The sequence below is a fragment of the Papaver somniferum genome, unplaced genomic scaffold, assembly GCF_003573695.1.
Source record: "Papaver somniferum cultivar HN1 unplaced genomic scaffold, ASM357369v1 unplaced-scaffold_21, whole genome shotgun sequence".
NCBI lineage: Eukaryota > Viridiplantae > Streptophyta > Magnoliopsida > Ranunculales > Papaveraceae > Papaver > Papaver somniferum.
Window position 1 is genome coordinate 10124948 of NW_020631041.1, and position 27409 is coordinate 10152356.

The 27409-nt window shown below is 41.4% G+C and overlaps 1 protein-coding gene across 1 annotated transcript; it reads left to right on the forward strand.

Annotated features, from left to right (window-relative positions):
* Positions 1-21121: 21121 nt before the first annotated feature.
* Positions 21122-23895, forward strand: LOC113340087 (protein transport protein SEC31-like). Its single transcript, XM_026585311.1, has one exon. The coding sequence runs from the start codon at positions 21264-21266 to the stop codon at positions 22737-22739; it is 1476 nt and encodes a 491-aa protein (XP_026441096.1). The 5' UTR covers positions 21122-21263; the 3' UTR covers positions 22740-23895.
* The last annotated feature ends 3514 nt before the right edge of the window (positions 23896-27409 follow it).

The following is a 27409-nucleotide window of genomic DNA, read 5'->3' on the forward strand; positions in this document are numbered from 1 at the left end:
GAGCAGATCGTGATTATTTAGTTGTGAAAACTAAAGGGAGATCCATTCTTCGGATCTTTCCCACCGTGAAACTTATGTCCAGAAATCTGAAAGCGCGAACCAATTTTTTAGGACAGAATTATTCTCAAACCCATACTTTATACAGTTCTGTTTCGTTTTTTTTCTTCTTCTTCATCTTCGATTCCTTTTCTTCAACAACGCCAACAACCCATCATCCATCTTTTAATTTTGGATCAACTCGATTCAACACTCAGCAACCCATTCATCTTGTTAACCTCCACCTATTCACAGATTCAACCATTTGATCTTCAGAGCAGATCTATCTTCTACTTTTGAGTTCAACAGGAATCCCATAATCATCTTCATATTCAAACCACCGACCCCTTATCAACAATGTCATCTTTATATCTCAAAAACACTGAACCCTAACTTCAATTCCTTAATCCCATCTGTTGAGCAGCGACACAAAAATTCCCTTTTCAATTATGCTCAAACCCACACAAATTCGTACCAATATTCACCCAATTTCAGATCTGAAATCACACCCACTGATTGCTCCATCGTTTCTCTAAGTCATGGTAACAAACTAAACATCACCGATGTTAAACAATCAAAGTATATTAAGCTGCACACGAAAACAAATAGACGATTAGGGCTGTAGAAAAAGATAGTTGAATCTCGTATGTGAAGAAAGTGTTCTCGTATGTCATTGCTTATCAATTCGTTTCCTTATCTTCTTCTTTATCTGTTGTGTTGCTGTGAATAGGAGTTATGATTCAGAAGAGAATTCAGGGTTTAGAGACGGACATAGTATAATATCTACGTTATGGTTGCCACACACTTTTAAGGATGAATGCTTACAAACTATTAAAAGAGTAGAGATGAGTGGTTTGATGAAGGAAATAATATCTACGTTATGCAGATACTTTTTTCTTAGTATTGAAACCAACAAAAAACAAGGTTGATATCTACATAACAGGTTATGCAATCATGAAAGTGGATGCATAACAGGTTATGCATCCGAAAATATGACTGCATAATGCATTATGCATCGAGAAAATTATTGCATAATCTTTTATGCATCGAGGAAATGGATGCATAACCTGATATGCATCATTTAAATATGGCTGCATAACGCATTGTGCACCAATTTTTTCTGTACGAACTAAAATCAACCAAAACAATGGCTACATAACTTGTTATAGATGCATAACTTTGTATGCCGATACATAACTTGTTATAGATGCATAACTTTGTTATGCAGTCGAAAAAATGGTTGCATAATGTGTTATGCATCTTTTTTGGAGGCTGCATAATGAATATGCATTCAGTTTTCGAAAATTTTTCCTAAAACGATGATCACCTCCGATTTTTTCGTGAAAAATAAAAATTTGATATTGTTGTTTGCACTCATTGAGTATCTCTCTTTAAAAGATTTCCAACGATATAAAATTTGTAAAATTCCAAGGCGCAGATTTTTAGATATGTTATATCCAAGTTGCGTTGCGATTATACCCCTGAAAAATTAGGATGCATAACGAGTTATCCCTGAAAACAAATTATGCATAACACGTCATGCGGATGCATAAACCGTCATGCAGACAAGTTTTAATAATTTCGGATAATTATGGGTGTCACAGAAATATTTATGGATGCCACGATATCCAAAATTAATTGTGGGCCTGACAATGAATTTTTTTTTTTGGGTCTCCCCCTAATTTTCCCAGCAAGTAACTGATTTCAGATAAACGACCTACACAGTGCACCAAGGAAAACAACGACACTATATACGACTTGTGCTTCACTAGGTGTTTAAGATGACTACGTCTTATTTGTTAGCACTACCCCTGCAGTTTGCAATTTCATTTCAACAAATATTCCTTTATTTTTTTATATCTAATATACTTTCCAAACATAACAAAATGATGATCTATTTAGTATACAACTAAAATAATTTTTTTATTTTCACACTAATTACCTTAGGTCGGTTGGGTGGCCCGGACGGTTGGACCATGATCCATAGGTGTCAAAATTCTTCGGATCTTTCCCATTATTTTTTTTGGGTCTCCCCCTAATTTTCCCTAATGGCATACGAGAATACTTTCTTCACATACGAAATTCGACTATCTTTTTCTACAACCCTAATCGTCTATTTTTTTCGTGTGCAGCCTAATATACTTTGATTGTTTAAACATCGGCGATGTTTAGTTTGTTACCATGACTTAGAGAAACGATGGAGCAATTAGTGGGTGTGATTTCAGATATGAAATTGGGTAAAGATTGGTGCGAATTTGTGTGGGTTTGAGCATAATTGAAAAGGGAATTTTTGTATCGCTGCTCAACAGATGGGATTAAGGAATTGAAGTTAGGGTTTCGGTGATCTTGAGATAGAGATGACATGGTTGATAAGGGGTCGGTGGTTTGAATATGAAGATGATTATGGGTTTCATGTTGAACTAAAAAGAAGTATATAGATCTGCTCTGAAGATGAAATGGTTGAATATGTGAATAGGTGGAGGTTAACAAGATGAATGGGTTGCTGAGTGTTGAATCGAATTGATCCAAAATTAGAAGATGGATGATGGTTTGGTGGCGCTGTTGAAGAAAAGGAATTGAAGATGAAGAAGAAGAAGAAAAAAGAACGAAACAGAATTTTATAAAATATGGGTTTGAGAATAATTTTTTCTAGAAAATGCGTGCGCGCTTTCAGATTTCTGAGCGTGGGTTTCACAGTGGGAAAGATCCGAAGAATGGGTCTCCCTGTAGTTTTCTCATGTCATTGCTTATCAGTTCGTTTCCTTATCTTCTTCTTTAGCTGCTGTGCTGCTGTGAATAGGAGTTATGATTCAGAAGAGAATTCAGGGTTTGGAGACGGACACAATATAATATCTACGTTATGGTTGCCACGCACTTTTAAGGATGGATGCTTACAAACTATCAAAAGAGTAGAGACGAGTGGTTTGATGAAGAAAATAATATCTACGTTATGCATATGCTTTTTTCTTAGTATTAAAACCAACAGAAAACAAGGTTGCATAACTTGTTATGCACCTACAATAATATCTACATAAGAAATTATGCAGTCATGAAAGTGGATGCGTAACAGGTTATGCATCCGAAAATATGACTGCATAATGCATTATGCATCGAGAATATTGTTGCATAATCTTTTATGCATCGAGAAATGGATGCATAATCTCTTATGTAGATATTATTTCCTTCATCAAAATTTGTAGCTCTCTTTAAAAGATTTCCAACGATACAAAATTTGTAAAATTCCAAGGCACGGATTTTTAGATATGTTATATCCAAGTTGCATTGCCAATTATACCCCTGAAAAATTAGGATGCATAATGAGTTATCCCTGAAAAAAAGTATGCATAACACGTCATGCAGACAGGTTTTAATAATTTCGAATAATTATGGGTGTCACAGAAATATTTATGGGTGTCACGGTATCCAAAATTAATTACGGGTCTGACGCGAAATTCGCTATATTTTGTCTAAGGATAAGAAGAATATTTTGTCTGGTAAGAAAAGTGCACACGCGAAATTCGCATGCTCGGGAAAAAAGTGTTCCCAAGTGTTTTTCGTCATACGGGTATTTCGCACGCCTACATGAGAAACAGTTGCAAATAGCAACTGAGGCAAAACAGTTGTGAAATTAGCAGCAGGAGATGACTGTTGCGAATTTTAGCAACAGAAATTTGCAACTGAAAATTCGCAACAACTACATTTCCTTTGCGAATCTGAGTTGCTATTACCTGAATTTGGTGTAGTGATTAAACCTGCTGGAAGTCCATCATAATACACAAACAAAGTATAATTACAATCAAAAATGAAAAATAAGAGAAAAAAACAAACAAAGGTTACAGATAGTAACAGATAAACTTGACGAGTGTGTTATACTAACTTGACGACCATCAATTTGTTGAAACAAGACAATAACATGTTCAATAACTCTAGCTTCAGAAAATTAATTGAGTGTAACATCAATTTCAAGTAATTTAATATACTAATAAGCTAGTAGATATGTGTGGTAAAGAAAAGATTACTGCAAAATCTGCTTGATTATAAGTTCCACTCGTATCAACAACACTAATATGTAAATACTTATCAAGTTAAATGAAAACTATTCCAACACTTTAACAACATATATGTAAAGACTTACCAGAATGTATACCCTTCATTTTTCGCAGCGGGGTGAAATCTCCACAACCACCATTGATCGTTCATAAACCATAATCAGCTTCCGTACTTATACTCTTGTGAACATTATCTTCACTGTAAGATTAGATTATAAAGAATTTGGCATCCTCATAGTTGGTGTCAAATTGTCTAAAATGTTAACTGTTCCACAATCAAAATACTAAAAGATGTTTACTTTCAAATCATACAATCAAATATTTATCCAAAGTATGTGGTAGCATAAACATGATGAATCACCTAATGCCTCCATCAACTGCTATTTGAGTATAACATTTAAACTCAAATCAGAAAACAAAAAAAAACAAAAAAAAAAACAAAAAAACAAATCTCAAATACAACGAAACCTAAAATTGAACCCAAAATCATAAAACTAGAGCAAAAAGATGACCTTATTACCTGATTATCATATCGATGCTTTCAAATCTCCCAAGTGACCTAAAATCTCAGATCGATACTTCCAACTGCAATAAAAATTCCAATTAAAATCCATTAGCAAACATAAACCTAAAACCGACATATACACAGAACAAAACGATTATTACCTGTTGATCGAACTAGGGTTGTTGTGGTTTAATCGATTTTGCGAAAGGGGATCTGAAGCTGATTCTGATAACTTTATGCTCTTGATTAAGAAGAAGTCATTTGATGAAGAGACTTAGGGTTTTCTTTTGAATCTTAGATGGGGTCTTGAGAAGTGAAGACTGATGGTGGTCCTGTGATCGATTGGGTTAAAAGGATTTGGAGTTGTTGCTGAACTAGGGTTTTTCAGAGCTGCAACTCGAAGAAGAAAGAGAATGAAAAAATAATGTGGATGGGAAAACTCTAAAAATGGAAAGATAACGCGGATAAGTCTGGAGAGTGGAGAAAAAAAGAAGAGGACTTGACCAAACTTTGACTTGGGCGTAAACATAAGTCAAAGTTTTCACGACCACACGCGTGCTTCGCATGAATGAACAACTAGCCGTTGCTAATAGCAACTGAAATTTCACGATTGCGAAGTTAGCAACAACAATCCGCCGTTGCGAAATATTAACAAAGGAAATTTCGTAACGGCCTAGTGGTGTTGCTATTCTGGGTTGCTAAAACCTTAAAATGGTGTAGCGATGGTAAAGCTTTGCGAGACCAAAGGTGACACCTTAGAGTTCCACAAGGTAAGTCAAATTTAAAATCTTTTCAGTTATTGGTAAACATCTTCATGATTAGTTCTCTTAAGGGAAAACACAATGCATTCTTTTTTGTCTTGGTAAACATCTTCACGATTAGTTCTCTTAAGGGAAAACACACTGCATTCTTTTTTGTCTGAAAATTTTTTCAAACTAATTTATGACAGTTCTACAAAAGCTTCTCGTCTGGGTTACAAGATATTGTTTGCACCTCTAAATCCATTATAGAAGAGTCGTGATAATTTCCAGATTCATATAAAACATTCAGAATGAAATCGGTCATGTTACAACTCATGCATGGTACAACTATTTGTGTAACAGTTGTGAACACATAAATCACGAAGCCATCCACGTTTTCACAAACAATATTCACATACATCCTAATTCTAGAATTGTACGTCGTATGCATAAAGGGGATGATTATATCGATTCATCGACTCGAAGCCTTCGGGCTTGTCATTGTCTAGTTGAGTATTATCGTAAATAATGTTCGAATAAAGGAATAAACCAAGAATCAAGTATAAATGTTAAGCATATGAAGTTTAACGCTGAATGTAAGGTGTTGAAATGTAAGTAAGACAGATTTACGTGGTTCGGCGCTAAGGCCTACATCCACGGGGCTGGTGTTTCACTATGTATTGAATGGTTACAAAGATAGTCGAATGACTTTAGAATATCCATAGGTCTGCGGAAGTAGGGGGATTACTCACTCTTCATATTTCTCTCTCCTATATTCTCCTATAATTGCTCTGAATTGATCGATCCCTTCTTTCTTAGTGGAGAGGGATATTTATAGGGTTGGAACGTGGGTCCTACTTCTGAGGTGCCGTTGTATTCTTATCTTCTTGTGCTTTGTGCCCATTACGCAGAGGTCTTCGGCGTATGCTGCGGCCTGAGCTTGAATACGAAGGGTTATCCTCGCCTCTTCCACGAGCTGATTGACACGTGTATATCTCTTTGGTATTTAATGCGGGTAGATGGATGTCTGCTCGTGTCAGACAAGTGTCTCTTTGTCTGGTCACATCTGTGTCAGCCGAACTTCCTCTCGGTCGTTGATCTGGGATCTTCCTCGGGATTGGATGTGATAACACCCAAAGGGTATTATCTGGTGCTCCTCTGAGCCATCATATCTCTGTGACCCTCTGTCCCTGACCGTCGGATCTGCTGACCGGTGGCATCTTCTGATGAGATGCTTGCTATCATGTTTTGATATCTTGTTTCGCATGCCTTCCACGTGTCTCTTTCTGTACACGTGGTGGATTATGAAAGGTGTACATACAATTTGCCCCTCTTCTTCTGACTTGGGCGTATTTTGCAATTTTGAAGAAGAAAGGTCTTCCTACACGTTTCCCACTTTGCATTAACTTTCCCTGTAACTGCTCCTTGGTACGAGGAGCAGTTATTGTCTTCTCTAGCTTCATAAATAGGAAAGAGAATGTGAAAAAAAACTTTTATCCTCTTCTTGTCAGTGTTCATCCTCTTCTTGTTTTATATCCTTGTTCTTTAGTCATTTATTATCATCATTCTTGTGAGGAAGATAACAACATTCAATTTTCTGTTTCTTTCGCTCTCGATCGTTGTTGCCCTGTATCTTTTGATATCTCCGATCCTCTTTTCTTCGACTGTGTTTGGTGCTTGTCGTCCTCTTCTATACAGGTATGGGGTTTTTCATTAGCTGTTCATCATTGATTTATCTATGTATCTACCCGTTTGTCTCCTGCTGTTGTATTCTTGGTTTTGTGATAAAGCACATACATGTCGAAGCATATATGCTTGCCCCTGTTCTTTGTTACTATGTCTGTGAGTCCGTATCTAAGTATTATCACTGGAGTTGGATGGGGTATTTTTTAGTTCTTAGGGTTTTTAATGTTTATCCGGATGAACCATCAATTATGGGTTTTTTGATCTTTAGTGACCTCCTCGTATTTTTCTCTAAATTGTTTTTGTGTTTCCTTGTAGATATGTCTGATCGTCTGCGGGCTCCTTACCAAACCCCGCCGTCTAGTCCGACAAGATCCCCTCCGCGTCGAGATTCTAACAGATCTCCACTTGGGGAAGGTCCTTATAAGTGTTCGCAATCGGATCCTCGGGGTCATAGGATTTCATCTTCCTCTGGTGCGAAGGTTGTGCCTACTAAGAAAGGGGATGTGCCGAAGGGTCCTTCTGGATATAGGTATGCTGTTAATCGTGCCCCTTCTCGTCCTCGTGAAGATTCCAGGAGTACGCAGGCTCCTCCTTGTGATGACTCTAGGACTACGCGGTCTGCTCCTCGTACTAAAATAGTGGATGTTCCTCCCCTTCGTTCAATGGCTCCTCCTTCAGTGCCTCCGCAGAAGTCTTTGCCGCCTCCTCCCGCGGTTTCTTTCAAAGGGAAGTACTCCAAGGGTACTATATCGAGGGCTGATCCGTCTAAACGTCTTCCTTCTAAAAGAAAAGCTTCGGAATTGAGTCCTACTTCTGATTCCGCAGACGAAGAAAAAACTGTCCCCGTGATACGCAGCCTTCCAATTGGTAAGAAGAAGGTCACTTTCAAGCATATTGATCTTGAGATGTTCAAGGAAAAACATGAACTTCAAGCTTTTGAGGTTCGTTTCTATGCCCCTGACGATGATATCACTTACGAGCTCCTTGCTAACTATCATTTTGACGAGTTTCATCTGTTGACTACTGTTGGAGCCTTCGAGGCGGGTCTCATGTTGCCCCTATATAAGTCGGGTGACTCCTTTTATTATGACGTGTTGGCTAGTCGCGAAGGATCTTCCACGAACACTCATAATCGTTCCGTGTCACAACTATCTGGGAATTATCTTCGTTCACTGAAGGAATGTTACCTGCGAAGCAAGGGAGAGACTATGATGACCTGCTATGTTCCGAATCCTGCTGAGAGAGAGTGGTACACTCCTCTGAATTTTAACAGTTCTTTTGGGGATTATGTCAACAGCAGAAACCGTAAGCCGTGGAGTGTTAGTCTTCGCAATATTGTTGCTCCCCGTGGTGAAATTCGTCTTTTGAGTGAGGTGAGTGATGCCAAGTTGAAGTATGTTCATGGTATTGAGGGATCTGCTAAACGGAAACTCTTTCCTGTTCGTGAAAGGATTAAGCGTGACCATGATTATGAATGGCATGCTACTGTTATTGAGGTGGTTGGTCCTTGGGATTATGGATGGATTCCGGGTCCACGCGGTTGGCGTCCTTCTGAAAATAGCAAGCCTCGTGAAACTCCTCCTGCTCGTTATGGAGATTTCTGTCCTTGGCGTCCGAATTTCGCGGGCATGAATTTTCCTTATGCTCTTGATGTCGTTGATGGAGATGAGGAGGAGGGTTCTGGTGCTACCCATCCAACGAAGAGTGCTGTTGCTGCCAAGGTATACTTTCTTTTTATATTCTCTATTCTATTTTCCCCCTTTTCCTTGCTTGAAATAATTTTCATTTTTGAAGTGAGGGAAAAAATGAGCCTTTGTGGGATGTATACTGGTTTGTAGGTGTCGAAGAAGAAGAAGCTTGGACCCAAACAATCTTCTACTGCGGTTACCGGTGAGGTTGAGGGTTATGAGGAGGTTACGAGTCCCGTAAACGAAGGGTATGGTGAGGATAAAGAAATATCCAATGGAGAAAAGCGTACCGATACTTCTCAACCTGATGACGAAGGTGGTAACGGTGAAGAAGAAGTCTCCGCGGGTGGGGATGGTGCGTCTGATGGTAATATTACCGTTGGTGGTACTGGCGGGGGTGGATTTGCCCCTGTTGGCGATGGTATTGTTGGTGTGGGTACTCTGCCCGTTATTTCCCCTGAATTTTCTTTCGGTAGGATATATTCCGCGGGGGAATCCTTTGATGTGAATGCCGCCATGGGTCTTTCCGAAGACTTCTCATTGCTTTCCCCAAATGATGATTGGGATGTGCTTGGGAATCTTGGAAAACAAGGTACCACTGATCAGCAAGCTGAGAACGCAGGTGGTCATGTTGAGGGTGGTAATGTCGAGACTTGCGCAGGTGAAGAGATAACCGCCAAGGGGAAGTCTGCGGTTGAGTCCCCTTTAGAGGATTTCCCTTACTCGCTAATGCCTGAGGGTGAAGATGCAATTTTGGCTTGGCTTAAGAAGAAGAACCTGATGTTCGTCCCTAACACTGCCCCAGTGGTCACTGGTGAGAAGAATTCCGACGCTTATACTCTTCGGATGATGCAATTGTCTTCTGAAGCCCGCGTTGCTGAGATGTGGGAGAAAAATCTGAGAGCTTCGGAAGCTAACCTGGTGGTTGACCCTCCCTCCTCTATTGCTGATATGATGACCGTAGCTGATGGGTACCAATACGGTTTTCCCCAGCAGCGTGTCTTAGAGGTAAATCCTTGTACTTCATGATATCCGAATATTGTATTCTTCGTGATATCTGATCCCTTTGGTATAATAATGTTTGTTGTTTGTGACATAGATGATGAGGAGCGAACATTGTAACCATGTTCTATACCAATTCTTAAAATCAAAGTCTTTAAAGTTGGAGTCCAAGCTTCGTCATAGAGAAGAGGAGCTGTCTGCGGCTGAAGTGGAAATGAGTGAACTGAGGGGCCGTCTGAAAGAAAAAGAAGAGTTGGGTAACGCTGAGGAGAGTATTCGTTCAGAACTTGCTATAGTCCGCAACGAATGTGAGCAGACTCGTAGAAATGTCTCGTCCTTCACAGGTTTGTATTTTACGGATCTTTCACTCCTTGTGATTCCCTATCTGTATTTTGGTGTTCTGTCTGAGTCTCCCCACCCTATCTTCAGTGGGTGGAGTCCCCGAGCTCATATAGCTTCGGAAAGAAAGGGAACGACATAAATCCCGTATTGCAGAGTTGGTGGGTAAGTTGAAAAGCGAAGCCATGAAGTGGAATGCTCGTGCTGATGAGCATAACGCCTTAACAGTTAAGTGGCGTGAAAAGCGAACACTGATGGTTGATATGCAGAATAAGTACAATCATGATCGTTGTCTGTTTAATGGTACGCTGCTATGGACGCGTGACAACCCGCGTGATGCTCGAGAACATGCTTCGGACTGAGAGGCCAGAGTGCGCTTTTTGGAAGGAGAGTTACAACAGGCTCGTTCTTTCTTAGGCCCCGGGGTTAGGGATAGTATGCTGCGTCTTTTCAAGGAAAGAGATAATGCTAGGGCCGAGGTTGGTGCTCTTAGTAAATCCCTAGCAGCGTCTCGAGCTGATGTTGCTCGCCAAGTGGAATCTGAAAGAGATCTTGAAGTAAATGTGTATCGGCTTCATAAAAGGATGGGGGAGATGAATGACAAAGTCAACCATCTGCGTAACTTGGATTCAATGAAGCAGGTAGACTTAGACGCGATTCAATTTTCTCTTACGAACCTTCACACGGATTATAAGAAACTATCCGAAGAATATGGCTTTCTTGATGAGGCTCGGGACGCAGTTGCTAATGAGTATGAAGAGGCTTCGGCTAATGTCGAAGGTATAACCTCGTTTTATCGAGTGTGATTCTGTTATTTCTTTCTTTTAACCCCTTGGTATTTCTTGTGTTCAGCGCTCGAGGGACAGCTTCACGCAGCAAATGATGAGCTTGAAAAAGCTCAATCTGCCTTAGTGCAGCAGGAGGGACAAACCAACTATTTCAAAGGGTTGGCCGCGTCTCGTGAGGAAGCAGCGGAGATTGCCTCTAAATAGGCGGAACGCCTATCTGCATAGCTGTCTCAGGCCAACCAGCGGACCGCGGTTATCGCTTATAAAGCTCGATGTCAGTTGGCTGAGGAGACCAACAAAGTCTTAGATAAAGTCGAATATGATCTTAAAGTCGAAAATGGTCTTGTCAAGAATTATCCGCGTCGTCCCCTTCCCGCACCCTTGCCTGGTTCTTCTGGACCTTCTTCAGGTGGTAGCGTACCTTCATCTCGCAGAGACAACCCTGTTGATGGAGCTGTATCGTCCAAGTAGATTTCTTTTATTAGTTGTAGAAAGTTGATCCTTGTTGATTATATGCTTTCAGATCATTTTTTGATGTGTTTACTGCTTTATCTTATTTGCTGAATCTTGTAATCAACTTTTTATGAAATGGATCATCCTTTGGGAATACCTGCATTATCAATTCATTTTTATTTTGAGTATTATGAAGTGTTAAAATAATTTGCTTCGTTAAAAAGTTGAGTGTTTGGGTGCGACACCGAAGGTAAATACCTTCGTGATCGTCTTGAGACCTGTCACCCCGCTGGCGAATCCTGGGCCAGAGGATTCCCAAACGGTGGGGGCCGAGGCAGCGTTCTAGGATATGAAATGCTTATTTGAAATATTTACACGCACCCATTCCGTCGACTCGTTGCCTTAAAATTGGTTGGGTATCTCTTTCTGCTGGGTGTCTTCCCCCTGGTCTTACACTCATAGACACTGATAGGGGAGCCCTGAGAGATTGTAGATTAACTACTTTCCCCAATATTGTTAATTTATTATGTAGTGTACATGCGTTCACCCAGCGGGCCTTTTGACCATTTCGTTTGCTTGAAGATTTCCCAAAAAGTTTGTTTGATTTATAGTTTGAGGCCTGCTACTCCTCGTCCAGAGATAGAAACATGTAAATCAGTTACGCTGCCTTCTTCTTCTGGTATTCTTCACGCAGATGCAAAGCTGTGCTGTTCCTATGGGTAGTACGGTTTGAGCCATTTAGCATTCCAAGGGTGCCGAAGGACTTCACCTTTTAGATTGCGAAGATAGTAGGAACCGTTTCCCGCAATGTCGTGTATTATAAAAGGTCCTCCCTATGTAGGCGCCAACTTTACCCATTTCTTCTCTCGTTGATACTGCGGGATTGTTCTTAGCACATACTTCCCTTCTACAAAATTTCGAAGCTTAACCTTTTTGTTGTACTCTCTGCTAGTCTCCGTTGATAATTTTCCATCTTTTGCAATGCTGCTTCCCTCCTTCCTTCCAGGTCGTCCAGTCTCTCTAACATCATGTCTTTTGTGATATTTTTCTCCCATGCTTCGGTCTTTGTGGTTGGCATGAGGATCTCTGTTGGGATGACTGCTTCAGCTCCATAAGTGAGGAGAAATGGGGACTCCCCAGTGGCAGATCTTCGTGTTGTCCTGTATGCCCATAATACATTGTGTAGTTGTTCACACCATCACCCCTTGTGTTCGTCTAATTGCTTTTGGAGGATAAGGACGAGGGTCTTGTTAGTAGCTTCAGCTTGTCCGTTGCTTTGAGGGTATATGGGGGTGGATTTGTTTTTCCTTATTTTGAAAGTGTCGAAGAGCATGTCTATGTTTTTCCCCTGTAATTATTTACCATTATCGGACAAGATTTCCGCTGGTATGCCGAACCTGCAAATAATTTTTTGGAATATGAAAGTAAACACGTCCACATTTCTGATCCTGGATAAGGCTTTAGCTTCCACCCATTTACTGAAGTAGTCCGTGGCTACTATCAAAAATCGTCTTTTCCATGATCCTGCGATGAAAGGCCCAATGATATCTATGCCCCATTTTGCAAATGGCCACGGACTATCCACAGAATTCAACGTTGTTGCTGGTGCGTGTATCTTTTTGGCGAAACGCTGACATTCTTCACATCGTCGGGACATTCTTGCAGCATCTTGTATCATTGTGGGCCAGTAATATCCTTGCGTTTTTGATTTGTCGGCTAGTGATATCATGCCGCTATGATTCCCTGTGTCACCATAATGGATGTCGTTTAGAATTCGATGCCCCTCTTTCCTGGATAAGCAACGTAGTAACGGTCCGAGGAAAGATTTCTTGTACAGGATCCCATCTCGAAGATCATATCTTCCTACTTTGGAGAGTATTTTCCTGGTTTGTTTGTGATCCGCGGGTAAGGTTCCATCTTTGAGAAACGCATGGACCATCATTCTCCAATCATCTTCGTTGTCGAAATCTTCGTCTTGATTTGTTCTTGACAGGATATCTTCTTCGTCAAAATCGTCGCAGATGTCTTCTCCCACCTGATCTTCGATATTTTCTTTCACTGTATCTTGATTTGTAGCAAAGGAAATTGTGATGCAATCGAAGGCTCGTATACCCTTGTTATTTTGATAGCTTCGATACTCTTGTCCTTCAGCATGGATGATATATATGCTAGGGCATCCGCGTGCCTGAGATCCCTTCTGCAGAAGTGCCGGAACTTGATGTTCGGAATTTGTGATGCCAATGTTTGGACCAAGGCCATGTAAGCTGAGAGGGTGTCGTCGTACACATTGTATTCGAGACCTATTTGCCGTATGACAAGCTGTGAATCACTTGTCAGTCTTACATCAGTTACCCCATCTCTATTATCAAGCGGAGGGCATGTACGACTTCCTCGTATTCGACGATGTTGTTAGTATGCTCTTTGAATTCTAACCTGAGTGCCTGTACGATCCTTTCTCCAGTTGGGGTGGTGATGACAATGCCTATTCCCGCCCCTTCCTTATTTTTGGAACCATCAACGAAGACTTCCCATTGTCTTTGACTTGCGGGTTCGAGGATATCAACTGGATCCTTGCTTTCTTCGTCGGCTTCTGGTATTTCCCTAATCTCTTCATCGTTGTCCAGGGGAGGTCTGCTAAGAAATCCGCCAAAACTTGGGATTTTTGGGAATGTTGAATTTCATGAATGATGTTGAATTGGTCCAGGTGGGTGTTCCACTTGGCTATTCTTCCTACTTTTCCCGCGCTTTTGAGGACTGCTTCCAGTGGTGCTTTTCATGGGACGCGGATGAAGTGAGTTAAGAAATAGGTTCTCAGCTTTTGAGTAGCCCATACCAATGCCATGATGAGTTGTTCGATCTTCGTGTAATTCCTTTCCGCAGAATTGAGGGTCTTACTGACATAATAGATAGGTTGTTCTATCTTCGTATTGGTTTTAACCAACACTGCGCTAACCGCGTCTTCTGTCGCTGCTATGTACAATGCCAAAACCTCATCAGGATCAGGCTTCTGCAGGATTGGAATTGAATCCAGGTGTTCCTTGATTCTTTGGAAAGCTTCTTCGCATTCTGCGGTCCATTCAAACTTACTCCCTTTTTTGAGGATATTGAAAAAATGTTTGCATTTGTCCGAGGATCGAGCAATAAACCTGCCCAAGGCTGCTAAGGACCCATTGAGCTTTTGCACTTCTTTTAAATTCTTCGTAGATGGCATTTCCACTATGGCCTGAATCTTCGCGGGGTCTGCCTCAATGCCCCTTTTTGTTACCAGATATCCGAGGAATTTCCCTGAGGTGACACCGAAAGTGCATTTTTCTGGTTACTTTCATGTGATGTTTCCTCATTGCTTCGAAAATATCTCTCAGGTCCTGGTGGTGATCTTTGCGCAGCCTACTTTTGACGAGCATGTCATCAACGTAGACTTCTAGGGTACTACCAATCCATGGCCTGAAGATAGCATCGACCATTCTTTGGTACGTTCCCCTGCGTTTCGAAGTCCAAAGGGCATTCTAGTGTAGCAATAAAGGCCATGCGGGGTGTAGAATTGTGTGTAGTTGATCTTCTTCTGCCAGGGCTACTTGGTTGTAACCAGAATATCCGTCCATGAATGACAGCTCTTCGTATCCTTCCACTGCTTCAACCAGTTGATCTATGCTCGGCAGGGGATAGCTGTCCTTTGGACATGCCTTGTTGAGGTTAGTAAAGTCGATGCATATCCTAACCCCTCCATTTTTCTTAGGAACGACGACCATGTTGGAGATCCATGTAGGGTATTTGACTTCCTTGATGAAGCCTGCTTCTAGTAGTTTCCGAAGTTCTTTTTCTACTGCCTTATGATACTGGTGCAACTTTTCTTATTTTCTGCCTGAAAGGTGGCGTGCCTGGTTTGATGCGCAGCTCGTGTTGGATTATTTTCGGATCAATCCCCGGCATGTCTCCTAACTTCCAGGCGAATACATCCGCGTATTCTTTAAGTAATTTGGTTAAGGAATCTTCTCTTTTTTCGTCCATTATGGTCCCTACTTTGATCATCTTCGGGTTTTCTTCCGTTCCTATGTTGATTTTTTTACGGGCTCCACTGGTGTGAACACCGGCTTCGGGTCCCCAAGGACTGGGACGTTCTTTAATTGCTATTTGGTATGTTTCTGTCCTTCGTTGGCTGCTGAAGTACTTGCCTCTGTGTTAAGGACATTATCATCCTTTGTCAAGCCCTTCCTTGTGGTTTCCTTGAGGAACAGGTCTATGGCCTTTTCTTTCGCAGCTTCTTTATTTTTGATCCTTCGGGTTTTCCGCTGTTCTTCCTGTTCGTTGTTGATATGATCCTGAATGGCCTAGCACTATTTTGCAGAGACCCGATCTCCCTTGATTTCCATTAATCCCTCGGGTGTAAGGAACCTGAGATATTGGTAGTAAGTTGCTGCCACTCCCTTGATTTTATGTACCCACTTTCGTCCAATAATGGCGTTATAGGGGGATGGGGCGTCTATGACGCTGAATCGTGTTTTTATCTTCATGGGCCCGGCGTTCACCTGCAACACGATGTCTCCCAATGGCTTTGTGGGCGCTCCATTGAACCCGTAGATGGTGTAATAAGAGGTCATCAGCTGTTCATCATGGAGCTTCATCCGTTTGAAAGCGTCGTAGAATAGAACGTTCACTGAGCTCCCCCCGTCGATGAGGATCTTTTTGAAGTTACATCCGGCCACTGGTAGTGTGAGGACTAAGGGATCGTTATGGTCTTCCATATCTTCTTCGATATCTTCAGTATCGAAGATGATAGGTGCGTTCATCCGCTCTTCGTGCTCGTCCACCTCTACGCCATCGATCTTGTATAATTCGCAGTGGTCTTCGAATTGCTTTCGTAGTCTCTTTCCTATCTGCGCTGTGAGTGAGGGCCCTGCGGCTTCAGAATACGAGATGGTGTTGATTGTGCGGTTTCCCTATGGAAGTTGGACTTGCCTGGTTCGTTTGGATCTGTCCTCGGTGACTTCCTTTCGTATGTATTGCTTGAGTTCGCCAACATCAATCAATTTTTGGATCATTATTTTGAGGTTCTTGCATTTCTCGGTTTGGTGTCCATTGAAGCAATGATACTCACAGTAATCTTTAGACTTCTCGGTCCTTGGGGGCTGTTTTCCCTTAGACCACGACCACTCCAAGTTTTCCCTTCCTTTGATCTCTCGCAAGATCCGAGCGTAGCTAGCATTGAGCTTCGTGTAAACCTGATCTTCGAATTTTCGATCGTCTTTTTGTCGTTCATCTCTTTGTTCCTTCCTATCTTTGTGCGCTCGTTCCACTGAGCTATTTCTTTTGGCCCCGCTGGTTTGTTCTGCGGAATTGGTACGGTGAGACCTCTGCGTTTGCGCCCTCGGGTTCTCACGCTGGATTTCTTCAAGACGAGCGTATTTCTCAATAATTATTCGAAGATCTCCTTCTGTCTTAGGTACGCTCCCGTGGATCTCGACAAATAGTGGACTCATTCGGTCTAATCCCCACTTGTAGCAGTTGATGCTTACCACGGGATCCACACTCCCTATGGCTTGGAAGATCTTGTGCCATCTGTTGGTGTATTCCCTCGTGTTCTCCTTGTAACCAATTGCCAGAGAAAAAAGTTTATCCATTCCGGTGTTGACGACTTTGTTGTACATGTAGGTTATCAAGAATTTCTCTGCGAGTTGATCGTAGGAGTTGATGGAATCAGGTGGCAGGTTGTCAAACCAAGACAAAGCCGATCCCTTCAGGCTTGATGGGAAATACCTACAGAGGACGGCGTAGTTTTGACTCCATCGGGCTAAGATACGATTATAATACCGGATATGTGCCGCGGGATCACTGGATCCGCATAGCATTCAAAAGTTGGGACATGGCACTTTAACGTAATGGGGGTATTTGCCAGGCGATGAGTTAGGGGCGTGGAGTTAGCTTCTTTCATCACCTCTTCAAGTCTTCCTCTGCCTTGTCTGGCTTTTAACTGCCTGATCTCAGCCATCATCTCTTCACGCAGCTCTTCCATTGCGTAGTGATGTCCTGCGTGCTCAGTTGAGCGTTTCTTTGTTCGAATCTCAGTGTCATAATAGTCTAAATCTTCGGCGGCATATTCTAGATCGTCTGCACTGCTTCCCCTAGCGGCGTTTTCTAGGATAATTCTTTGGTCTCGATTAGGCTCTGGTGCCTTAGAATTTGCTTCGTCCAGTTGTTGGCTAGTCTTCGTGCTTTGGGCAATCCTATCTTTCAAGTATTGGTTCTCCCTGGCTAATAAAGCTAAGGCATCTGCGTAGACCTGTTGGCTCTTTTTCAATTCTTTGAGATCTACCATCAGTCGGTGGGACTCGTTTGATCCCTGATTGGGAGATCCGGCTTGCACTCCTACGGCCATAGTTTCCCCTTCGTCTACTGTGTGTATTAAGGGTGGTAGAGGATCAACTTCAATTGTTGGTATCTCCATGCTTGGTCCCCTCGGTTGAGCTTCCACCCGCGGTACTAAAATCACTGGTATGGCTTGATTCTGATCGTTGGTTGACGTCATTCCGAAGACTGGTGGATGTGCGGGATGATGTGTCATAGATTCCGCCATCCCTTCTCTTTGTTGATGGATTTGGATTAAAACCAAAGTCTTGTTAGCTTCTGTAGCCTGGAGGGCCGCAACAGTTACGTTGTTTTTTTTGGCTGCTGCTTTGAGAGCCGCGGCTGCAATGGATTCAGGTTCATAGGTGAGGTGATTTCCGCAGCATCCTGCCTCTGAGTAGCTGTCTTAGCTTTGTCTCCTTTCTGCTTGCTTCGGGTCAGGACCGGGGTAACCCTCGGTGTCTCCTTTGATGAGGCTTTGGTTTTTCCTGCCCCTGGTATCTTTTCCATTTTTAGTCCTTTTTCTTCATAGGGGAATAAATAAAGAGAACCAAAGATATCCACGAGGATCGGGTTAGTGCCATTCGCACCGCAGAATTTGCGGAATAAAAGGAAATGAGCTGCCAAAGGGTCTTAATAAAAGAGAAACATAAAGGCTCCGTCGGTCTAGTTTTCGCAATTCAAGTCCTCTAATAAACAATCATGGACCTTGTTTTCAGACTACTTTTGAAAAGGAAAACTCTTGAAAAGGCAGATCCGTAACGAGAACTCATGAATCTGGATTACTTGCAAATCTGTGATAGATAGCCGTGGATTTGTCTGCTTTGAAATGGTGTGTGAAAATGAAGACCATGAACCCAGAATGAAAAAGGTTTTGAAAGCACGCTGAACCAAGAAAAGGATTACAACCATAACACGTGTTTAAGGTGAAATCACAGGATAAGATAAATCTTTTACCGGGACAAAGTCCCTGTTTCTAGCGCCAAATTGTGAACACATAAATCACGAAGCCATCCACGTGTGCACAAACAATATTCGCATACATCCTAATTCTAGAATTGTACGTCGTATGCATAAAGGGGATGATTATATCGATTCATCGACTCGAAGCCTTCGGGCTTGTCATTGTCTAGTCGAGTATTATCGTAAATAATGTTCGAATAAAGGAATAAACCAAGAATCAAGTATAAATGTTAAGCATATGAAGTTTAACGCTGAATGTAAGGTGCTGAAATGTAAGTAAGACAGATTTACGTGGTTCGACGCTAAGGCCTACATCCACGGGGTTGGTGTTTCACTATGTATTGAATGGTTACAAAGATAGTCGAATGACTTTAGAATATCCATAGGTCTGCGGAAGTAGGGGGATTACTCACTCTTCATATTTCTCTCTCCTATATTCTCCTATAATTGCTCTGAATTGATCGATCCCTTCTTTCTTAGTGGAGAGGGGTATTTATAGGGTTGGAACGTGGGTCCTACTTCTGAGGTGCCGTTGTATTCTTATCTTCTTGTGCTTTGTGCCCATTACGCAGAGGTCTTCGGTGTATGCTGCGGCCTGAGCTTGAATACGAAGAGTTATCCTCGCCTCTTCCACGAGCTGATTGACACGTGTATATCTCTTTGGTATTTAATGCGGGTAGATGGATGTCTGCTCGTGTCAGACAAGTGTCTCTTTATCTGGTCACATCTGTGTCAGCCGAACTTCCTCTCGGCCGTTGATCTGGGATCTTCCTCGGGATTGGATGTGATAACACCCAAGGGGTATTATCTGGTGCTCCTCTGAGCCATCATATCTCTGTGACCCTTTGTCCCTGACCGTCGGATCTGCTGACCGATGGCATCTTCTGATGAGATGCTTGCTATCATGTTTTGATATCTTGTTTCGCATGCCTTCCTCGTGTCTCTTTCTGTACACGTGGTGGATAATGAAAGGTGTACATACAACAGTTCCTGAAGAAATCCAAGCCTGGGAAAAGCTGATTCAATTCTCTGATCCATGAAATGTAAATTCACTTATCCATGAAAACCATGGATTGTTGAGACTATTAGTTCCACATTGTTTGGGTTATCTAAGATCCTGCAGTTTATAATCCTTAAGGCCTCTCCACTCATTGCCCATTGATTTTGAGTTGGATGCCCGTATTCTAACATGATATCAGAGCAGGCTATTTGTATCGAGTCATTTGATTTGACCGCACCTTTACTCCGCGTCACCCGATTTATTGTCCACGTATTAGACCTAACGAGACTACACGTGGGGGGTCGTGTTGAGATTATTATCCCCACATTTTATGGATTATTTAAAATCCTGCCATTTATAATCCTTAAGACCTCTCTACTCATTGCCAATTGGTTTTGAGTTGGATGCCCGTATAACATGTGGATGTGCGGCATGAATCTATTTTTTCAATGAGAATGAGAAGTTCCCATCTGATCTGAATATGATTGAAGATCAGTATATTGTGGTGTAAATGTCACAAGATGTAGAAATCTAATACCATCAGAGTTCCCAGATGTTCAAAAATGCTTCCGAGTTTCTGAAATGACAATACACGTAAGAAATGACAATACATAGTTGGAAAATGCAGGCATTAGTCCGACCATATTTCCTCCAAACCCTAGTTAGCAATTTGGGATTCGGTAAACATACGGAACGGCAAACGTACGCGTCTTATACGGTTTTGTAAAACCCAGATCCGGTCCAAAATTTGGTCAACGGGGCGTGATTCGTCAGTAGTTCAGAATGGCATACGTACGTGTATAATTCGATTTATAAATGTGAGTTCGGCTCTGAAAATTGGGTATCTATGTATAACAAATAATTTGTATTTATAAGATCATAGACCAATTTTTATGCATATGTATGAATTATTTAAAAATAAAATAAATTTAATATGATGATATTAATAATATATACAACATTATTCATCCAAGAGGACGTGGTATAGTGATTTAGATGCTTGGTTAATGAGTTTGAGATCTCTCTCACCCTCAAATCTCTTCAATCATTTTTGTTTCATAAAAATTATATCAACGTCTAATATTGGATCGTGTATGCTCGGGAGGCAGTAAAGTCCAAAAATTAGGGCCTTTGAAAACGTAAAAGCTAAAGAATTTCTGGTGAATTAAGCGAACGTATTATTCGGGATACGTAAAGTTCGTGAACGATTCACAAATAATTCAAGAATACGACATAATACGCGTTTTGAATTCGGAGTTGCAAACGTTCACGAATAAGACGGTAAAATTCGTGATACCAAAAAGTTCACGAATGATTCACGAACTTACTAACTAGGAGCCAAACACAATAATAACTTACTTCTTGGAAGTGATTTTTATTTTATTTTAATAAGATTTTTTTTCTTGACACTCTTAGAAACTACTTAAAGATCTAAACTTTCTCAAAAATAAGGCAACATCACGTGAAATCATCTAACCAGTAAGTATATTTTTAGTCTCCCAATTACATAAACTACGACGGTCTGTCACCACATTTATCAGCAAGATCCCTTCTCTTTTTAACCAAAAAAAAATGTCAACTTATTAATGAAGCTCCCAGTTTCATAAACTACTTAACTCTTTTCTCTAGGTGTTTTTAGGGGGAAGTAAATACTAATTACAGAGATCGATTAATGGTGATGATAACTCAAGATATATCTTCATTGTTTTGCACTATTTTCATTTGTACATCTTTTGCTCTCTTCTATTCCATCACCACCACCAACTTCCTCTTCTCTTACATTGATACCGTCACTAGCCATGCCACTTCCGTGCACTTTCATCGCATCTTCCCTCCGGCCACCACCATCAACGACGACAACAAAGTAACAATCACCTCAACCCCTCCTCCACCATCACCGCCGCCTCCAATGCTATCAAATCCACCTCCGCCGCCTCCAATGCTACCATCTCCTTCATCACCACCGGCACCATTACCATTACCGCCACCTTTACCATCACCAGTGTCGCCACCTCCTCCAACGCTGTCATCTCCTCCACCGTCGCCACCTCCTCCATCACCACCACTTCCCATGCTGTCACCTCCACCACCATCACAGCCTCCAACACTATCATTACCCCTACCGGTGTCACTACCATCATTTCCTCCATCACCGTCACCACCAGCGCCACCACCTCCACCAACACCTGAAGAAGAGGAAGATTTCAAGCTTTTCCAATCAGCTGCCAAGGTAAACTCAACTCCAACACCAAATGCACCCCAAAAAATAGCCTTCCTGTTCCTCACAACAACACCTCTACCATTAGCACCACTCTGGGAACTCTATTTTAATCAAAACAACAACCAAACCATGAAAAACCTATTCAACGTTTATATCCACGCTGATCCATCTCATCCCTACAATCCACCATTCTCCGGTCACTTTTTCAACCGAACAATCCCTTCATCGAAACCGACCCAACGCGGTTCACCATCTCTGATCGCATCAGCTCGCCGGTTACTCTCCGAAGCTTTACTCGACGATCCATCCAATTCCAGATTCATCATTCTCTCAACTTCTTGTATTCCACTTCATTCTTTCAACTTCACTTACAACATGCTTTTTCAGACAAACAAAAGCTTCATCGAAATCCTTAAAGGCGAACCCAAAGAATTTGTCCGGTACACTGCTCGTGGCAATGCTGATATAATGCTACCGGAAATACCTTTCGAAGATTTCCGAATCGGATCCCAGTTTTTCATACTGAGTCGCCACCACGCGAAATTAGTGGTAAATGATGAGAAACTATGGAGGAAATTCAAACTTCCATGTGTGTTTCCCAAATATTGTTACCCAGAAGAACAGTATTTCTCGACGTTGCTGAACATGGAAGATTCAAGTTCTTGTATACCTGCAACACTAACACATGTGGACTGGTCGAAACGTTTAGGTTCTCATCCTTGGACTTACAGGGATACCGAAATTGGAATGGAACTTATCGAGTCTTTAAGGCAACGAGAGCTCAGATATGGAAATGGCGGTGTTGAAAATCAAACTGAAGCAGCTCGTGTTGATCCTAATTATTCATTTCTGTTTGCAAGAAAATTTTCAAGAAATTGTTTGAAACCGTTGCTGGATATTGCCGGTGAGTTCATTCTGAGAAACTGATACTGTAAAGTGAATGTTGTCAACCTTTTGGGGTGTAAATAGAGTCCAATTCTATGGGATGGCTACACTGTGACTGTACACACCATACTAGCAACATTTTGGATGTTTGGATCCCAATACATATATTTCGAAATTGTAAGCAGATTAATTGGACCAGTTTTTTAATAGAACATTCTATATCAAGTAAAGTACAGTAAAAAAAAAAAAGGTACAAGCTCTACAGTTAGTTAGACTAATTCAGACACGGAGATTTTTCTCTAAAACAATTTCAGCGTTACACTGATATTTTTCTCTAACTACTTGCAGCATATGAAATCACTTTTATTTGCTCAAGAGATTTCCAGAAAGCCAGCTAAAATAGGCCGACTGAAATACATGAATAAAACAAAAGCCAAAGAAACTAAATAGAAATTTTTACTTACAGAACCTGTAATAAGAGACATTAGGCAAAAGATCAGGTTCCCAAGAATGCTGAGCTCTCTCCCCAACATCTGTAACCTTTTATTGCCAACAGAAGTTCAGTTCTCTGAAACAATGGGTACACAGGAATCAGATAGCTAACTGCAAGCTTTTAACCACCTTGCACGAATGAACCAAGGGAGCATTACCCTTTTGAAGACATCCACCACAGATTTTGAATTTAAAATGATAATAGTGCGACTACAATCAAGAGAAACACAAATTGGTTTGGATTCATATTCATATGGGTGGCTATAACTTGGTACACTAAGACTGGAAATCGAGGGTAATGTATTGCAGTACCTTGCCATCAACAATTTCTCAATCACTACAAATTTGAATTTTCTCAGCAAATTGATTCCAAAAGAAAAAATCATTTAATGCGAAGACATGAACCAAACTCACTTCTCAACCTATGGCCATCAAGGCTTAGCCCCTAACCTCAATATTCATATCCCAATGCTACCTATGGTTCTTGGGCACATGCAATTGTTTGTCTAGTGCTGAACCATAAGCGTGAAGCAATAAACTACGAGCCTTGAACCATAAGCCAGCACAGCGTTGAGAGACCTGGCCCACAAAACATAAATCATATTCTACCCAGTCTCGAATTAAACTCGGAGTGATTTTAGGTTAACCAAGCAAATCAACCGAGATTTGCACCGTGAGCGGATCCAGCTGAGCGTTCTCAGCATTGAGATAGGGGTGGGCAGGAGTGGGCCCCACCACCCCTCTCACACGGTGCAAAATTCGGTGGTCAGCCTTGGTTCACCAAATTTTGCACCGTGTGAAAGGGATGGTGGGACCCACTCCTGCCCACCCCTATCCCAATGCTAAGAACGCTCAGCTGGGTCCGTTGGATCCCCACACAGTGCGGTCAACCTAGAATCACCCGTTAAGCTTTTCGCTAGACATCAAAAGTCAACACCTAGCATTTTACCACTAAAATGCCTATATCCTGAGCCTAGCACAATAACTTGGTGGGAGCGACTTGGCGGACTTTACCTAACATCAGAAACCAAAGCTACTCTACAACCCCTTAGCCCTCAGCTCAAGCTCACATACCACTGCTGAGCCTATGGTTCTTGGGCACATGCAGTTTTATGTCCAGTACTGGAAGTGCTGAGCAATAAGTTCCGAACCTTGAAACTTGAACCATAAACAATTTCACGTTGAGAGTCTTGGCTCACCTAAGTCACCCCGTACTCTAAGAGGACTTAACTATTTACCAGACATTAAAACACCTAAAAAGTAAAACTAAGCAATAAGCTGGAATAAACTTGGTGGACCAGCACTCATCCCCATTTTCTAACTCGGAACCCTCAGCTCGCTCACAAACCACTGCCGACCTTATGGTTCTTCGGCACTCACAGTTGTATGTCTACTGCTAAACCATGTGTCAAACAATGAGTTGTGAACATCGACATTTGAGCTAAAAATAAATAGCATAGACAATTTTGACCCACCAAATATGCACTATACTCAAAGATAGTTGATAGAGTACACTATTTACTACCATGGAGAACCATACAATACAAGACATGGTACACATCCACATAAACTACCCACCAGTCCACAAGTAATACGTCCAGTCATAATCTTAGTAACCAAAAGTTATACCTAACCAGGTAATATTACTAACTGATTTATGTTCTAACCATCCCAAAAAACGTAACTGTTTACTATACTAGACACAATCAAACATCGATATCTAAAAAGCTAATAATTTGTTCACTAGTAGAATGATTTATTGCTTTCACTACGTTACAAGCAACAACACCGTATAGACTTATCAAGAATAAGTCTATGTACCAACCGAAAGATGTGCTTTGATATTTACTTATCCTACTTATCAATGCCACATCATCCGGTTAGTACGGAGACTTATTTTTGATAAGTCTGCATAGCATTATTGTAATACAAGTTAGTATAATACAACACCTGTGCAACCAAAGATAAGGAAGAAACTAGCTTGGTCGAGTTATAACCCCACCACCTTAGGCCGAGTTAAGTTGAGCCATCATTATTTATTAGGGGGAATGATAGAGATACCGAGGGAAAAATCCCACAAATCTCACCGACAATCACAGAATTGAAGGGCCCACCATCCATGAAGATTAACAGGAGGCCACGTTTTGGTGGTGAGTCCACCAATTCTGTGAGTGTCGGTGAGATTCGCGGGATTTCTCCCTCGGTATCTCTATCATTTTCGATTTAAACACTAATGCCTGGTAAAACAGCTTGGTTGACTAGCACGCAACCCCTCATCACCCACTCACTTAACACTATACAGTAAACCAAACTCACTCTCCAGCTAGTGGCCCTGGTCCTCAGTGCCTCAGCTCAAAGCTCTCATCCACTGTTGAGAAACTGTGATGTGCTAGCCATCCCGCAAGATATAACTATTTTATCACACTACACAACTAAATATCAGTATCTAAAAAAGAAAAAAAGAAAAAACGGTATCACTCGAAGAATGAGCTGTTGCTTTTTGCTATAAGTGCAATTCCTTCACAATCAAAGATATGGAATGGTGTAGCAGAACTTAAGAAACTATCTTTCAAACTCAAAGTAGTGCACACAACCTTCATCCCGTGGCCTTAAGTCCCCACTGTCTTGGGCCGAATCGAATTGAGCCATTAATATTTAATAGACATCGAAACACCTACAATTAGAACCCAAAGAACTAGGATGTCTACACCCCAAGTCTGGAAAAGCAGCTTGGTGGGCACTCAACCCCTCATTTAAAACTACAAACCAAACCCACTATCCAACTCGTGGCGCCCAGAGCCCCTCAGCTCAAAGCTCGCATCCCACTGTTGATTTTTTATGTGCTTGGAAACAGAGAACATTTATCTATATCCTTGTTCATAGAAAATTATAATTCATATATAAAGTATCGAAACACTAAAAAGTTTTTATTATTCTGAGTTTACTAGTAGTAAGTCCATGAGTTGCACAGTTTTCTAATATGCGCCACAAAATAAACACGAAACTACTCAGTCTCAGAGCTGAACTTGGTATTTCCCGAGAAGACAATAACGTAAATTTATAATGGTTAATGAGATTATTTCAGACAATCGGGATTCTTTAAGACAATTCTAGCATTACACTGAGATTTTTCCCTAAAACTATTTGGAGCATACAAAATCACATCAACCCACCAACACTATTTGGAGCATACAAAATCACACCAACCCACCAACACTTAAAACTCACAGTAGTGCCCACTCATTTACGGGAAGAAAATCTGAAGACTCAAAATCAGACTCAAAAGTGTTGATTATTTGGTTTGGGTTCAAATTCATCATATGGGTGACTATAACTTGGTATACTGATAGTGGAAAAAGGAGGGCGAAGCAATGCAGTACCCTGCCATCAACAATTTCTCAATGAGCCAAATTGATGTTTTTAAAGATTTTCTCAGCAAATTTATTGCAAAAGCAAAAATGAAAAAAATTAATAATCAGATAAGTGTGAAGACATGTATCAAACTCACTCCCTAAAATGTGGCCATCAACGGTCAGCACAAAGCCTTAACCTCAAAACTCGCATTCTACTGCTGAGCTTATGGTTCTCTGGCACATGCAATTGTATGTCTAGTGCTGAACCATAACTGCCAAGCAATACACTACGAACCTTGAGATTTGACCCATAAGCCACGAAAGAGTTGAGAGACCTGCTCCACACAACCTGAAAGCCCTAGCACTTGACTACTAAGATGCCTATCTCCTGAGCCTAGCACAATAACTTGGAGGGACAGACTTAGTGGACTTCCCTAAGCACCGGAGACAAAACTTACTCTACAACCTCTAGCCCTCAGCTCTGAGCTCACATCCCACTGCTGAGCCTATAATTCTCTCTCGGAAGTGCTATATGTCCCCCACTTTTGCCCCCCATGACGTGGCACCCATCTAAACCCTTCATCTGGGAATGGTGAACAGTTAGGGGCATGCGAAAGGTCCTACTGAACAGCCATGGACCAGTACCTTTGCGACACGTCATGGGAGATAATAGTGGAGGACAATAACTAGGGGATATGAAGCATTCATGCTTCTCATCCCACATTCTTGTCCCCCACTCCTTTCCCTCAATACTTGTCGCAAAGATAGTGGTCCATTGGATTCAGAAAGGGATCCACCATTTTCCAAAAGCATCCACCAGTGTCCAGATCTGAGGTTTAGATAGGTGTCACGTATTGTAGGAAATGG